Source organism: Amblyomma mixtum, chromosome 8 (assembly GCF_055824585.1).
Source record: "Amblyomma mixtum isolate Tamu chromosome 8, ASM5582458v1, whole genome shotgun sequence".
NCBI lineage: Eukaryota > Metazoa > Arthropoda > Arachnida > Ixodida > Ixodidae > Amblyomma > Amblyomma mixtum.
Window position 1 is genome coordinate 71654701 of NC_143019.1, and position 13679 is coordinate 71668379.

The following is a 13679-nucleotide window of genomic DNA, read 5'->3' on the forward strand; positions in this document are numbered from 1 at the left end:
CGCTTGTGATGACACGACACCGCAAACATAGCCACACAAAGCTTACGCATTAAAAAGTAATTACTTTTGGTGTCTTCATGGGTTACCGTATTTTCACTGGCCACCGCAGAGTGATGAGGTTAAGTCTTGCAAAAGCAAATAGTCTACGCGTATTTTTATTTCCGACTTAATTTGCAGCTATGTTGTTTGTGATGAACCTACTTATAAACAGAAAAAAAAAAGCAAGAAAAAGTTTTCCAGAGCGCTCTTTAGTGCACCTTTAAGATTTTTTTAATGGACTTTAAAACAACAACCAGCAACTAGAACAGCAGACCTCTCTATATCAAATTCTAGCAAACATGGGTTAATGAAATTTGAAAGCCCTTTCAGTGTACCCTTGTACAATACTAAGTGTCATTGCATTACATGACGCAGCCAAAATTATTTGATGACATATTGTTTTAAGCAAGATAATAAACTTATTCATTGTTTTTTCCAAAACAAAACAAGAAGTTGCAATTTCTGGGCTTCAGAAGGGGGCAAAATAGTCCCAAAATAAGGCTTAGGCTCCCATCCTAATATACTGTATATACCAGCTGTTTCAGAAATGCCGACCACTAACTTTTAAATATAGGGTCTTTGAGGTAAAGAGAAACTTTCTGAGTGCTGGCAGATGTCAAAAAATAGGTGTCATAATAACCAGTAAAGTGATTAACTATTATCTGTCATCAATAGGTACCTGACTGCAGTTAGAGATTTCTAGCTGACCGTTAGCAATAGCCATGTCAGTTTTTCGAACTTCGAAAATGTGACTACCCTCGGTGCTGTGCCTTGAAAAAATTTGGCTATTTCGACTAGTTACGTGCAATGGAGGGTTTGCTTTGCCTCTACACTTCTCTTTGGCACAATGTTGCCAACATTAGTTCAGACACAGCGGCAAGAGTAATCGAGTTTTTGAAATTCTAAAAAGTAATATGGTTATTACTAATGGCTGGCTTCAAGTCACTAATTGCAATCGGATGCTTATCTGTAAAAGTTAAAAAGTTAACTATTAGAATTTAGCTAATCACTTCACTAGTCAACATGATTCTCCTGTTTTCTGACATCTGCCAACACTGGTATTACTATATTGCAGAAAGCTTCGCCTTACCTCAGAAACCCTATTTTCAAAAATTAGTGATGCTTCCCTGAACCACCCAGTATATATTCTGCATCTTAATTAAGATATATTTTGTTAGTCTACCAAGATTGCAAAAAAAGTTGCACAGCTTTCCTTTGTAGTCATATGGCTATACACTGGGGAGGTGCTAATTAGTAATTATTCCCTAATTTTAAATCTATACCCATGCCACCTAGGGAGACTCCCCTAAACACGCTGGACTAATAACACAATTTGTGAAATTTGCTGGCACTAGCTGCACTAGCAGAAACATGGTGACACACCCGTGCAAGAGCCCCCTCCAACTCCACCGCTAATTTCACATTTCTGCGCCGTTCCAGTTAAGCCCCCCCCTCCCCCGACGCACAGCACCCCGACAACGCTGCCCTGCTACATCCGCTCAAAGAATCTAATCCAATTAAAGCTTGCTTTGCTGCCCAGTTATAGTTGCCACATGCCATTTGGTTGGTTGGTTTATGGGGTTGACGTTTTGATTTGGCAATGTCAGGTCAGTTATGCATTCCTACACACTGGGCGTTCACATGAGCCTGACAAAAGTCGGGTTAAGCAGACTGTCGGGCCGAGAACTGGTAGTCGGGCTCATGTATACGCTAGGGGTTCGAGCTAAGGCACCGTTGAGTCGAGCTGAGCCAGCCCGACTGCAGGGGGTGGGTTGACTCTGCCCGACCTCGTTGGAAGGAGCATATATACACCATTTTACGAGGAGCGGGCAGGAGAGGGGTAAATACTCTCAAACACGTGCGCTGCGCGACACCCCACTGTTGCCGTCCTCCCCTGGGCTGATAATCCGGCGCGCGGAGCAACGTCCGCGGCTGCTTAGCTACCGGTCAAGCGCGTGTTTGCGTCTGTACAACAAAAGCAGCAATGTTGTAGGGAACACCAACGTCTTCTAGACATCATTGTTTTATTGTCGGTTGCGGAAATAGTCGACGAAAGTAGAAAAAACAAACGCCGCCAGTATGTACGCGCACTATGTTATGCGAAGGTCTCAGCACGTCTGCGGTGTCCATTTCTTCACCGATTTTCCGCCGGTCCCGAGTTGCATTGGCAGTAGACGTAGTTGGTGAACAAAAAATACTTGCGCCAACAAAAAGCTTAAACGTTCACGCATTTTGTGAACGAAATGCAGACAGAAACAAACCCACTGCCTGTGCCTAATATCGGGCGCGGAACGAAGCGCAGCGCCTGGGTTACCAAACTATACTCTGTGCATAATTTTAAGAGATCAAGTATTTCGACGGCCTTGACAGAGCTCTTTTAATTCAGCAGTACACTATGTGAGGACTTCACAAATTTGGCCACAGCTTCGTTTCGCCGCCCCACATGATCGTCAATGTCGGGAGGGTGTGGAGATCGACACCTGAAAAAAAAAATAATCATGTCGTTAGTGCAAAAATACTAATTTAATTTGCACAGCATGGCATGAATACAAGCGGCGACATGAACTTTTATCCAACTGCGAAGTGAGGAAAAATGCAGCCATGGCAACGTAAGATGAAAAAATACACGGCATGCACAGGGCGGTAAACTCTGCCATGCATTGGAATAAATTATTATACATTATTCGACTGAAATCGCAACGAATGCACTGTAAAAAAAGCCACACTATGCATAACCGTGCCAGAGATACAACAAACGCAGCGACTTGAGCAGTGCCCCTATCCGGTTGAACTTGGAATTCTCAACACAGGTGCGGGGATTCTGCCTGTCAGTAAGTGGTAATAGCGGTCCATTAGCGTACCAACCTATTAGATCGTGTAATTGCACATTTTCTGGTATTTGTGCACCAGTGAGTACTGGCGGGAGCGGAGAACGCGAGAATGCGAACTGCTTTCAGTCAACTGGCTTGTATCGCTCGTAGTACGAACAGCCCTACGCAAGCGGCAGGAGGGGCCGAATTTCAATTCATTGCGCGTATCTTAGGTTTAGGTTTAGGTTTATTGGGGTTTAACGTCCCAAAGCGACTGAGGCTATGAGAGACGCCGTAGTGAAGGGCTACGGAAATTTCGACCACCTGGGGTTCTTTAACGTGCACTGACATCGCACAGTACACGGGCCTCTAGAATTTCGCCTTCAAGAAATTCAGCCGCCGCGGCCGGGATCGAACCCGCGTCTTTCGGGTCAGCAGCCGAGCGCCGTAGCCACTGAGCCACCGCGGCGGGGCATTGCGCGTATCTCCGCAAACAAACATTCTAATCATCAAAAGCGAATTCGTTTCGGTCATGTACTCGCTTGTTCCAAAATGTTCAGTTTGTAAACGGGGTACTCTGTCGCAAGCTCAGCATCTAAACTGTCACACTTGCCATGTCCAAGCAGGCAGCGAAAGCGTTCATGAAAAACTGCACTCCACGAAAAACTAGATATTCATTGCTCTCCGCGATCTTGTGTTTCAACACGTTTTGCTTTCGTTTTTCTAACATGCAACACCGTGCCGCATTTACCCTACAGGCAACCGGCGACGAAAACAACACGTGTGAACTGCGAGCATGGCACTCACCGATGCTGATCGTTCGCTGCGTCGAGGAATGGTCGCTTGCTTCCAGTTGGTCATTGCAGGAGCTAATGGCATAGCACACACGAGGATGGGCACGAGGCGAACGCCCACCCAAAATTTTTAGGCTTGGCAGGAATAAAACGGGCGAATGACACTTTCAGAGATCGCACGCTGCTTCGGCTGCAGCCGACGGGCTGCAAATTATCAGCCCATGATGGCGTCGGCGGTAGGCGGCGCTTGAGTAAAACAAACATGGCGGCGCCCAGGTATCGAAACTAAAATCATGTATACGCTGCTGCATCGGCTTAGCGCCTCCTCTCCGGTCTGGCTGGCGCTGCGCAGAGAGCACGCACGTGAACGGGCGAACAACCGACCGGAAAGAGCAGCAGTCGGGAAAGGGAACTTTTTGTCTGGGCTCCTCCTCCTCTAGCATGCGTGTGGTTTGCTTTCTCGACGCTAGGGGTAGCGACGATCTCTGCCAGCCAGAAAACCAGTTCATGTAAATGCGGTGGGGTCGGGCTGGTCAGCCCGACATCTGGCGTGCCCCGACCCGACCCGCAACGTCGGGCTCCATGTAAACAAGGCTACAGTGACAGAGAAAATCAAGTTCATACAGCGGCATCGAGAAAACACCAAAAATGTGCGCTGATGCCTCTCCACTTTAAGCTCCACCTGAAATAGATATGGGAACGGGACAAGATTTTTTACAGTTTGTTATGGCAAAACTACAGGAAAGCCAAACTTCAACGAAAGCTAGGTAACGGCCCGCCGATGTTTGCTGAATGCGTGGACGATGCACTCCTCCAGCTTGGAGGACTCTTTCGGTGGCTCCGGAAGTGATTAACATGGCAGTAACAAATCTTTGGCCTAATAAAGTTCATGTTCCCAGAGATTAAAGTTTTCAATGCATGTGCACTGTAGTTTTTTTTTTTTTTCTGATGGAAAAATTTTGTTGTCGCCATCTTGAATTTCAGTGCCATTTCGAGATAGCATCCCTTTCGACTTTGCTGGTAATTTGGACTTGCGTGGGGAGGGACGCTTGCTCGGAATTTCACGGTAGCTCTTCTCAATTTCTGAACAAGATTTGGGGCTGGTCTAGACGGCCAGAGAGAAGTGCACCTGCTCGGAGGTCTGGTAGTCGTGCAGGTCGCTCAGGAAGCGGCCGCTCTCCTCGTGGGGCACCAGAACAAAGTAGCGAGAGCCCGCGGCCTTTGCCTTGCCCTTGGACTGCACGTAGGCCCGGAAGTTCTCGGGCGGGTCGAACCGCACCACCAGGTTGCACCGTGGGACCTGAGTTAAGAAAAAACAAAAGCTATATAACACTGATCCATTGCGATGTCATTCTCCCCCTAAATCCCTTCGGTCGACTGCAATCAAAGGGACACTGAAGACATACTGAAGTTGGCCTATATCACACACTCTAAACATGAATAGGCCTATATGGGAGTGAAAAGGGGGTAGGCTATCATCTAGCACACGTCCTTTTATAAAAGAGACTACAACTTATTCTCTTTTTACTCCTTTCTGTTTAGAGAGCACAGGCTACTCTCACTGCAAACGGAGTTTTTGTAAGTTAGAGAAGATCAAGAAATGAGATCACTGCCACCACTGGAAATTAGTGCATCAACACAGACTTTTGGGCACAAAATCGAGTCTAGGCTACATCGCCATTCCCTTCAAAGCAGTGGTGACCTGTCCTTTTAAGGTAAAGGCATTGCGGCTTTGATTTGAGTTGTGGGAATATTTTCAAATCCATTTTTGTCGCTGGTAAATGTCTCTTTCGCCGACATACAAACGTCAGCACAAGCGGGAAGAGCCAGGCAATTGATTTTTATTGAGAGCAATAGCTGACTGGAGTTGTCTTCGGTGCCTCTCTAAATGGCTACTCCGGGGATTTTTCGAGATGCGTGCATTTAGATGAAACTTTCACTGGAGGTTTTCTTCACTATCCTGATCATTTCCACCAAGTATGGGAGCTGTGCAGTAACTCAATCTTGCTCAAAACGATTTTAATGTTTGCTGTTTCCACGGTCTCAGTTGATTTCGGCGGGCAACACTGCGCTTGCCATGTCACAAACATTAGTTGCGCGCTGTTGTCCGCTCCCCGTGTGAATGACAAATTGCAAGGCTCTTATTAGGTTGCGTTAGGCATTTTAAGAACTGAGCCATCATTTCCCCTCGCTATTTTAGCCATTCAACGCACATTCGAGTGTTTTCCCAATAATGTCTGCGATGTCATCGCTGCGTCAACCGAACCAACGTCCCAGGCCATGAACAAAGTTTTGGTTTGTTGTTTTGGCATTTTAAGAGAGCCTTACTTGTTATTTTGAAAAAATAATTTGCTGTACCAGAGAAGCAAGACTCCAAGAAATGTGATGCGATCATTAAAGGGACCCTGGAATGATTTCGACTGGCATATTCTAGTGCAACAGATCTGTAGATAAGGTCTCCGCGGGCATTCGAATCAAAAATCTGAAAGCTATGTGTGGGTTGTATAATTTAGAATAAGTTTTAAAAATCGCTGCACACAATAGGTTGCAACTGATTAGGGCGACACCTCATTACCGCATTCCCAACCCCGATGATGTCAGAGGGCAGTCTGGGCAAGCGGGCGAGCCTTGAAGGCAAGGCTTGCTGCTTGCCCAGACTATCTAAACCTAACCACTGGCTTATTCATCAGTGTACAGTGGTGCTCCAGCCATTTCAAGTTCTGGAGCAATTTTTGGAGCAGAAAAATATCCATTCTGGAGCACATTTGTATCAGAACGATAACCTTGGAGCAACATGGGAACAGCATGAATGGAATAAAGGAGTCACAAAGAGTTTGTTCCTAACGAGATAAGGTTCAGCCATGCGTAGCTAGGAAAAAAACAATCACAAAAACAGAGAAAATATTTTATTAATGCTCACACTGCCTTGCACGCAAGTTCAACCAAGCGTGCTTGACTAAAAGTCCAGAGAACACGTTTACTAGAATCATTCTTTTTTCATGTTGGCTCTACAGTTAAAGTTAAACCTGGTCGTAACGAAAATTTTAAAGTCTGAGATTTTTCTTTACATCCAGGTTTCCGTTACATGTAGGTTTCGCGAAGTGAGTCAAAAGGACACTGCAGAACGGGAACCGAAATAAGAAATAAAAGTAGGTGCAATCACCTTGAAAACATTTACACAAAGCAGTGTTACTCGAAAGTCATAAACGTGGAGAAACTTTTTGCGATCACGCTGATAGTGTGACTGCAGCAGCAGCTGCCGCCACCTCCGCTGCGACCCGCGCAAGGCGGGGGCACCGCGACCGAGCTGGAGAGGAACGCATGCGGCCGTGCCGCTGCCGTAGACCAACCGCGGAGGTTCTTCCCCGCTGCTCCCTCGCTGTAGCCCCAGGAAACAGACTCCTCACCTTGCGTCGCCGGCTATCTCTGCCGTACCCGCTCCTGACACGCCAAAGTTATCGGCACCGGAATCATGAGAGCAACTACGCGGCGGTGATGGCCGCACACTGCTCGGGTCTTTGCTATGCCCTATCATCTTTGCTGCTTTTGAGCATGAACAGTTGTAACGCCACGTGGTTGAAGGTTGAAGGTTTATTTCCGCAACTGGGTGTTGCGAGGACAGCCAGGGAAAAAGCTGTATAGACAGCTTGAGAGGTCCTGGCTTCCTCTTACAGTGCAGCATTGACGGTGGCGGAGTACGACATCAAACAAAATGTAAGTAAAGTATGTTCGGAACAGAGAATGAGACATGTACGTTCAATACGTAGTACATTGTGCTTATAAAAGAAAGAAGAACTACATTAGATCAAAGAGCCTATAAAGGCAAACACAGGGAGGAGAAAATAAATGACAGCAAAATTGACAGGTGCACTCAAAGTGGTAATAGGAAGAAAAAAAACTACATGAACATTTGGGGCAATTCTTTCAGAGAAATATTGGATAGGTCAAGATTCTTGTGGCAGTACAACTGGTTCAGAAGTGTCGGTAAGGTATGCTGCAACATTTGCTTGCCATAGTTTGTGCGGCATTTCTTAACATTCCAAGGTTCTGCTGCTCGGGTATCATACACAGTTCTGCTTTGCTCTAGCCCAGCCAGTGTAAGTAAGGAGTCATCATTTTTCATGGTATGACGTTCCAAAAGAGAAAGAGCCGAAGATGCGCCAACTGCAGCGGCTCGATGCGATCGGCGTTCCTCTCATGTCAGTTCGTGCTTTATCGTCACGGAACTTTAGCGTGGTTCTAACAAATTTTGAGTGGCTCAGCACTAACAGATAGAGGGCGTAGCCAGTTCGTTACATCAAGGTCAACTCCCGCAACACCTTTACTGCATGAAGGTCTGAAATACACGCACTTCAATGGGGCCGGCGATGGTCTTTATGACTAGGCTTCACCGGACGCTCCCTGCTCAGCTTTTTTCCCTACAGGAGCCGGCTTCAAAAAATGTGAAGTAACAGCCTCTCCCGAGTTCTTTCCTTCCTCCATAATAACTGGCTGCTAAATTCTACCATAAGGCAGCCCACCAACGCCCTTGGTTGCCAACTGCGAAAACGTTTTAGTAGGTTGTCGACCAAAATCATGAATGGCTCTAAATATAGTTGCTTTCCTGCGACCGTGTCTTCTTTTTGGAGCAGCTAAGGTGCAATATTGATCAATTTGCCACTTTTGGAGCAGACTGGTGCAGCAAAATGCAAATGTATCAAAATGGAGCAAATGGAGCAGCTGGACCACCACTGAGTGTATCAAAAAGGCTCCCTTAGACTGAACTGTGCATATTTCCAATAAATTTTTGGATCCCTTTTAATTCAAATTATTGAGAGTAAAGCCTAATTAAAGCACTCGTAGCACATTATAGAATCCAGCAGTATATAAAAGATGTACAGAGGGAAGCTCTGCTGCCCAGGGGGTGCGTGCCTAAATCTAACATGCAGTGCCATCTGGTTTTAAAATGAGTAATCACAGAGTAGGATGGAGCAGACGAGCCAATGTAGCGTGGCTGGCGTGGTCACTACCTCATCAGCTGTCTGTCTCAGCTTAACTGTTCCGAAGACCAAGAGCTTTTCGAGATTAGTTTAGCAACACTACTTGATCGTCACAGTTGCCTGCCAACATTGATATTGGCCTTGCTGTTGCAGCTTTATGGAAAACATGCCACCGTTGAGGCTGCACAATGAGTTTCGAAGTAAAACTGCTTTTTTTTTTTCTCTCACTCTGGTTTGTCTGAATGGCGGAAGCACTTTGTACAGCAAATTATGTGCACGCCGGTAAGGAAACGCTCTCAAGCAAGCGAGCTTCATGCTAAAGCATGGAGTCAAAATTCAAGTGGACTTCTGTGCACTTAACACGCTACATACAGTAAACTTGTTCGACATTTATACTTCATGCTTTCAAAAAACTATGCCAGTATCTTGACCAGGCCAGTATCTTATGCCAGTATCTTGACCAGGAGCACCACTCTGGTTGCACTTCGCATGTCATAATTTATGACGCATGAAGTGAGTGTGACAGTAAACCAATGGAAACAAACCTGGGAGTGAAACAAATACCTAACCTTGTGCCTCAATACATGCGTACCAGCTTGATCGTGTATGACTGCCATTACATGGGTTTTATCCATGTTATATTCCTTACGCTTTCAAGATTAACAGCGCACGCGAGTTCAGCAGGTGCATCATATATATCACGCACTTGCAAGGCTTGTTTTGAGGGCAACGCAAGCATAGCTTCACTAAGACGCCGCTGCCGTGATACACGATGGTGGCAGGCCACCCAGAAAAGACACAGGCATAGGGACAACACAGTGACCATCTCTAGCAGACTAGGCAGCCTAAGAATGTGCTCTCTACAGTTCAGAGCCAAAAATTATTCAACACTGAAAGTTGTTCCATTCAGTGGCACATAATGAAATAGTAATCCAGAGAAAAATAGAAAAACAAGTTGCTGTGCACTGTCTGCAGCGCTATGTAAAATTTTCAGCTGGAATGACTTTAACATGCCTTCCTATGCCCCTTTAGCGCACCTGCTACGAGCAAAAATCAATGCACAGATAATGTCTGATAAAAAAAAAAAAATGTTAGTGCACCTATTAACAGCAATACCTACCATAGCAAAGCAAAGTAACACCATGGAGCACAGCCTACAGCAGAACTTTTAAACAGCAAAACTGTTTATGTTCAATGAAAAACAAATAAAAGTACGTAATAACTGGAGATTAGCATGTATCCTGAAACAAATACTGCATGAAGTTTTCGTGCTGCATATGCAAGCAAGTACTAACATTGATGCTATTGAAAAACAAAAGTGCTACATGTCGCTGCATACAGCGAGCAATGCCCACCCGGTGAATTGTTTTCAGAGTGTACAGCTTACTTATGACCCTAAACAATCCTTAAAGGTGCACTGAAGAGGAATCTGAACTCGTCTTTTTGCCACGAGAAATCGATCTACACGTTCCTAGCATTCTTAGAAACTGCGACTTATTGCCCTGTGTGGCCGATTTCCCTAATTAAATCGAATTAACGTCCGGCTCCCGCCTTTTTTTTTTAATTCTGCCTCGTACGGTGGGCGGAGTCGACCAACGCGTGGAGCGCCTTTCACCCAGTCCCATGGAGGCTTTGCTTTCGCTTTATTTTGTTTTTTAGGTTTCCATGAATAAATAGTTTCATTTGCAGATAATATAACCGCAAAATAAGCCCGCAGAAATAAAAATACGCGCGGACTATTTGCTTCTACGGACTAATACGTATTACTCCGCCGATGGCAGAGCGGCAAGCCGCCACGGGACTGGGTTAAAGGCACTCCCAGCGGTGATCGACTCCACCCACCGTACGAGGCAGAATTAAAAAAAAAAAAGGTGGGAGCCGGACGGTAATTCGATTTAATTAGGGGAATCGGCCACACAGGGCAATAAATCGCAGTTTCTAAAAATGCTCGGAATGTGTAGACCGAGTTCCCGCGGCAAAAAGAAGAGCTCAGATTCCTCTTCAGTGCACCTTTAAGGAATCACTGTAGGAGCACCACCGTGGTATAACACAGGAAAAATTGTCATTACATGTCAGATGATGCATTACATTGCTTGGCATTGCAGACAAAATACATGTTCCTTCGGGCGTCGGCCACAAATTTGTATGCTTTGCCATCTAGTCTGCACAGTGAGTAAACACGTCACATTACATGTGCCACAACTGGCGAAGTCACATTGTATTAAGATAGTTTGTAAGACAAAGCAACAAAGAAATGAGCCGTATTCGGATTTGTTGTACTAGTCCAATCACTTGAATCTATCTCTGTAGCCACTATTATTCATGCAGCCACGAAGGAAATGAGCAGAAAACCTCATCATAGCCTGTTTCAACATGGCACTTGCAAATGCCGCGGTACGCTGATAGTTTTGGCATTTTCTGGGTCTCCCTTTCACGCTTCTAGCTGTAGTAGCTACCCTTAGTCCTACCAGACAGTGGGGTGACGGCTACAAGGTGGCGCTAGCGGTAGGTGGGGAAACTCCAGCGCAGGTTCCTTATATGCTAGGTTTTCAAGCAACTTGAACCAAAACAACCATAAAAAGATGCACACAGATGAAACCAACACCATATCATTGGCGACTGTATTGTGCATTCAGCCTATTTTTGATATATAGCCCCATGGTCTAATAAACCAGAAAGCCATTAGCATTTGGAAAGTTGCACAGCATGTCCACAAACAACCAAGCAAGTTCACACCAAGTTAGCAGCAGTGTTTTTTTGCAGACATGCCTGCAAATGCATTAAAAAAAGCCTAAAAATTGCAAAGAGAACAAGAAAAAAATTGCAGACGATTACATTACTTACTAATGCGAAATTTGAGCGCAGCACATCAGCTGTTTCAGCTTTTTGATAGATTGAGGCAAAGAATTCAAGCAAAACGTGTGTACAATTACAGACAGCTATTTATTTTTCCCACATACTCCTTCCTCAAGAAACTCTCCGCTAACAGTTCTTGATTGTCACGAAGGAAGCTGTGTGGTCGGAGAAATGAATGGATATATGCTCGACTTGCTACACCAATGCCTGGTTCTCAAAGAAGAGGTGTATGCAAGTATTTCCCAAGGTTGTCACGAGCGAGGGGAACAGGATGTTCTCCCGCATACGGTAAGAAATTACTGTTTGTTTGTCTTTATATCTACATTAAAGTCCCCACCCATTCTGCCACCCTGGCAGGTGGCAGTTCATGGTTGATCGCAAGAGTTCCCTCACCCTTGTCAGCACTAACACATGCAGCCCACATCTCGCTCTCTCATCACCCCACCTACTTGTAAGCTTGATTCAGGCCTCCACTGACCCAGAGAGCCAGCTATGTGCATTTCCTTTCCTTAAAATGATCTTTCTGCCAACCCCAATGAACACAATGAACGCTGATGGCCTATGGCTTCAGCACTGTGTTTCTGGCACAACAATGCCTGCAGCCCACATCCCTCTCTCATTACCCCGCATACCTATAAGCGCGATTCAAGCATCCACTGTCCCAGGGAGCCAGTTATGCTGGTACACAACGTTGTCAATGCCACCGCATGCTGCGCACATCTCTCACTGCCGCCACGTAGCTTAAAGCACCATTGAGGTGTCCAGTGTTCCAAGAGGGCAGTTATGCCCCTTCCCTCTGGTTCAGGTGTCCACCGAGATGTGCCAGACAGACAGTGCGCCATTTCCTTTCCTCAACAACCAATTTACCCATTTCGCACTCTGCTTTCCAAGCTCCCGCTGTCCACTGCTGGTTACAAGGACAACCCTAACAAGGACAACAGTGACAGCGACACCAGCAGAAAGGGGTGTCGGTCACTGGGCAGAAAGGCACCAAAGAGCTGCGCGCTAAAAGAAAAAAATCCACAAACACTGACCTCAATCCCTTCTTCCACAACACTGGTTGCCACCAGCAGGTTGCACTCCCGCGAGCGGAACTTCTGGAGCACTTCTTCCTGCCGCTGGAGCCCGAGGGGGGTCAGCAGCGCATTTGGCAGGCCGCGCACGCCACTCCCATCGCGGCTCAGTCCGCTCGCGTTGGTCCGGCCCACCAGGAAGTTGGGGGTGATGAAGCCGTACTCCTCCGGGAAGCGCGCCGCCACTTTGGAAAGCCACATGCTCAGGATGTAGGCAGTGATCCGCTGCCTCACAAACACAATACCACACAGTGCGTTGGGGTCGTCAGGCAGGTCGGGCCGGTGATGGCCGCCCACTGGCCGGCTTGAAGACGCATTGGCACCAGGGGGGGCAGGAGCTTCTGGCGCCGGTGGCGATGAAACAGTTACACATGCCACGTCATGGGACACAGTAACCGAGCCATTTGTGCCGTCTTTGGTTGTTTCACACAGTACGCTGCCACCACTGGCATCGAGGGTAGCTTTCTCTTCTGGCGAAGACACGGACACTTTTTCAATGCCATCCGACAATGCAGTAACACAGTTGTCAGCGTCATGATCAGGCTGCACCGCTGATGGCTGCAAAGCATCACAAGGCAAGGTCGAGGCAGTTGAAGACTGGGTGGAGGACACTACGGCTTGTTCAGCTTGTACGGATGCTCTGCCACCCTCCTCGCATGTTTGTGAGTTGGCAGCAGCATCTGCAGAAAGATGACACACAAAAGAAGAGAAGCAGAGAACACCACACTAGTCAGCACCGCTTAGACCAAAGAGATTTGCTAGAATGCGCACAATCAAAATAATAGACCATGGTACACCAAGACTATACTCCATTTTATACATAGCAGGCAACGCTGCCAAAGCTAGCACACCTGCTTGCGCGGGCGAAGTCCGCGCCAAAAAAGTAGTTCGCTGTGCAACCACAGTGACCACAGACACACTATTTTGTTGTAGCAAATCTCAAGTACCGTGAATGGAAACCTACTGCACTTCATTTTATTTTTCACCACGTTTTCATCCTGCGACTCATCTAGACATCAAGAAGTAAAAATGCCATGTGGTAGTATGATATGCAGCTCGTTGGGCGCATCGCTCTTCCTCTATCCGTGACTAAAAACGTAGTCCACACTCAATGCAGATTATTGGCAG

The 13679-nt window shown here is 46.4% G+C and overlaps 1 protein-coding gene across 3 annotated transcripts in view; it reads right to left on the reverse strand.

Moving 5' to 3' along the window:
- The window catches only part of Dcr-1 (Endoribonuclease Dcr-1), a 54011-nt gene that overhangs the window by 29028 nt on the left and 11304 nt on the right, over positions 1–13679 (reverse strand). For all 3 annotated transcript variants that reach the window (XM_089558474.1, XM_089558475.1, XM_089558476.1), the window contains 2 exons: positions 12513–13231; positions 4773–4943 (listed from right to left, as the gene is read on the reverse strand). In XM_089558474.1, the coding sequence (XP_089414600.1) occupies positions 4773–4943; positions 12513–13231 (890 nt within the window). The remainder of the gene's footprint in view (positions 1–4772; positions 4944–12512; positions 13232–13679) is intronic.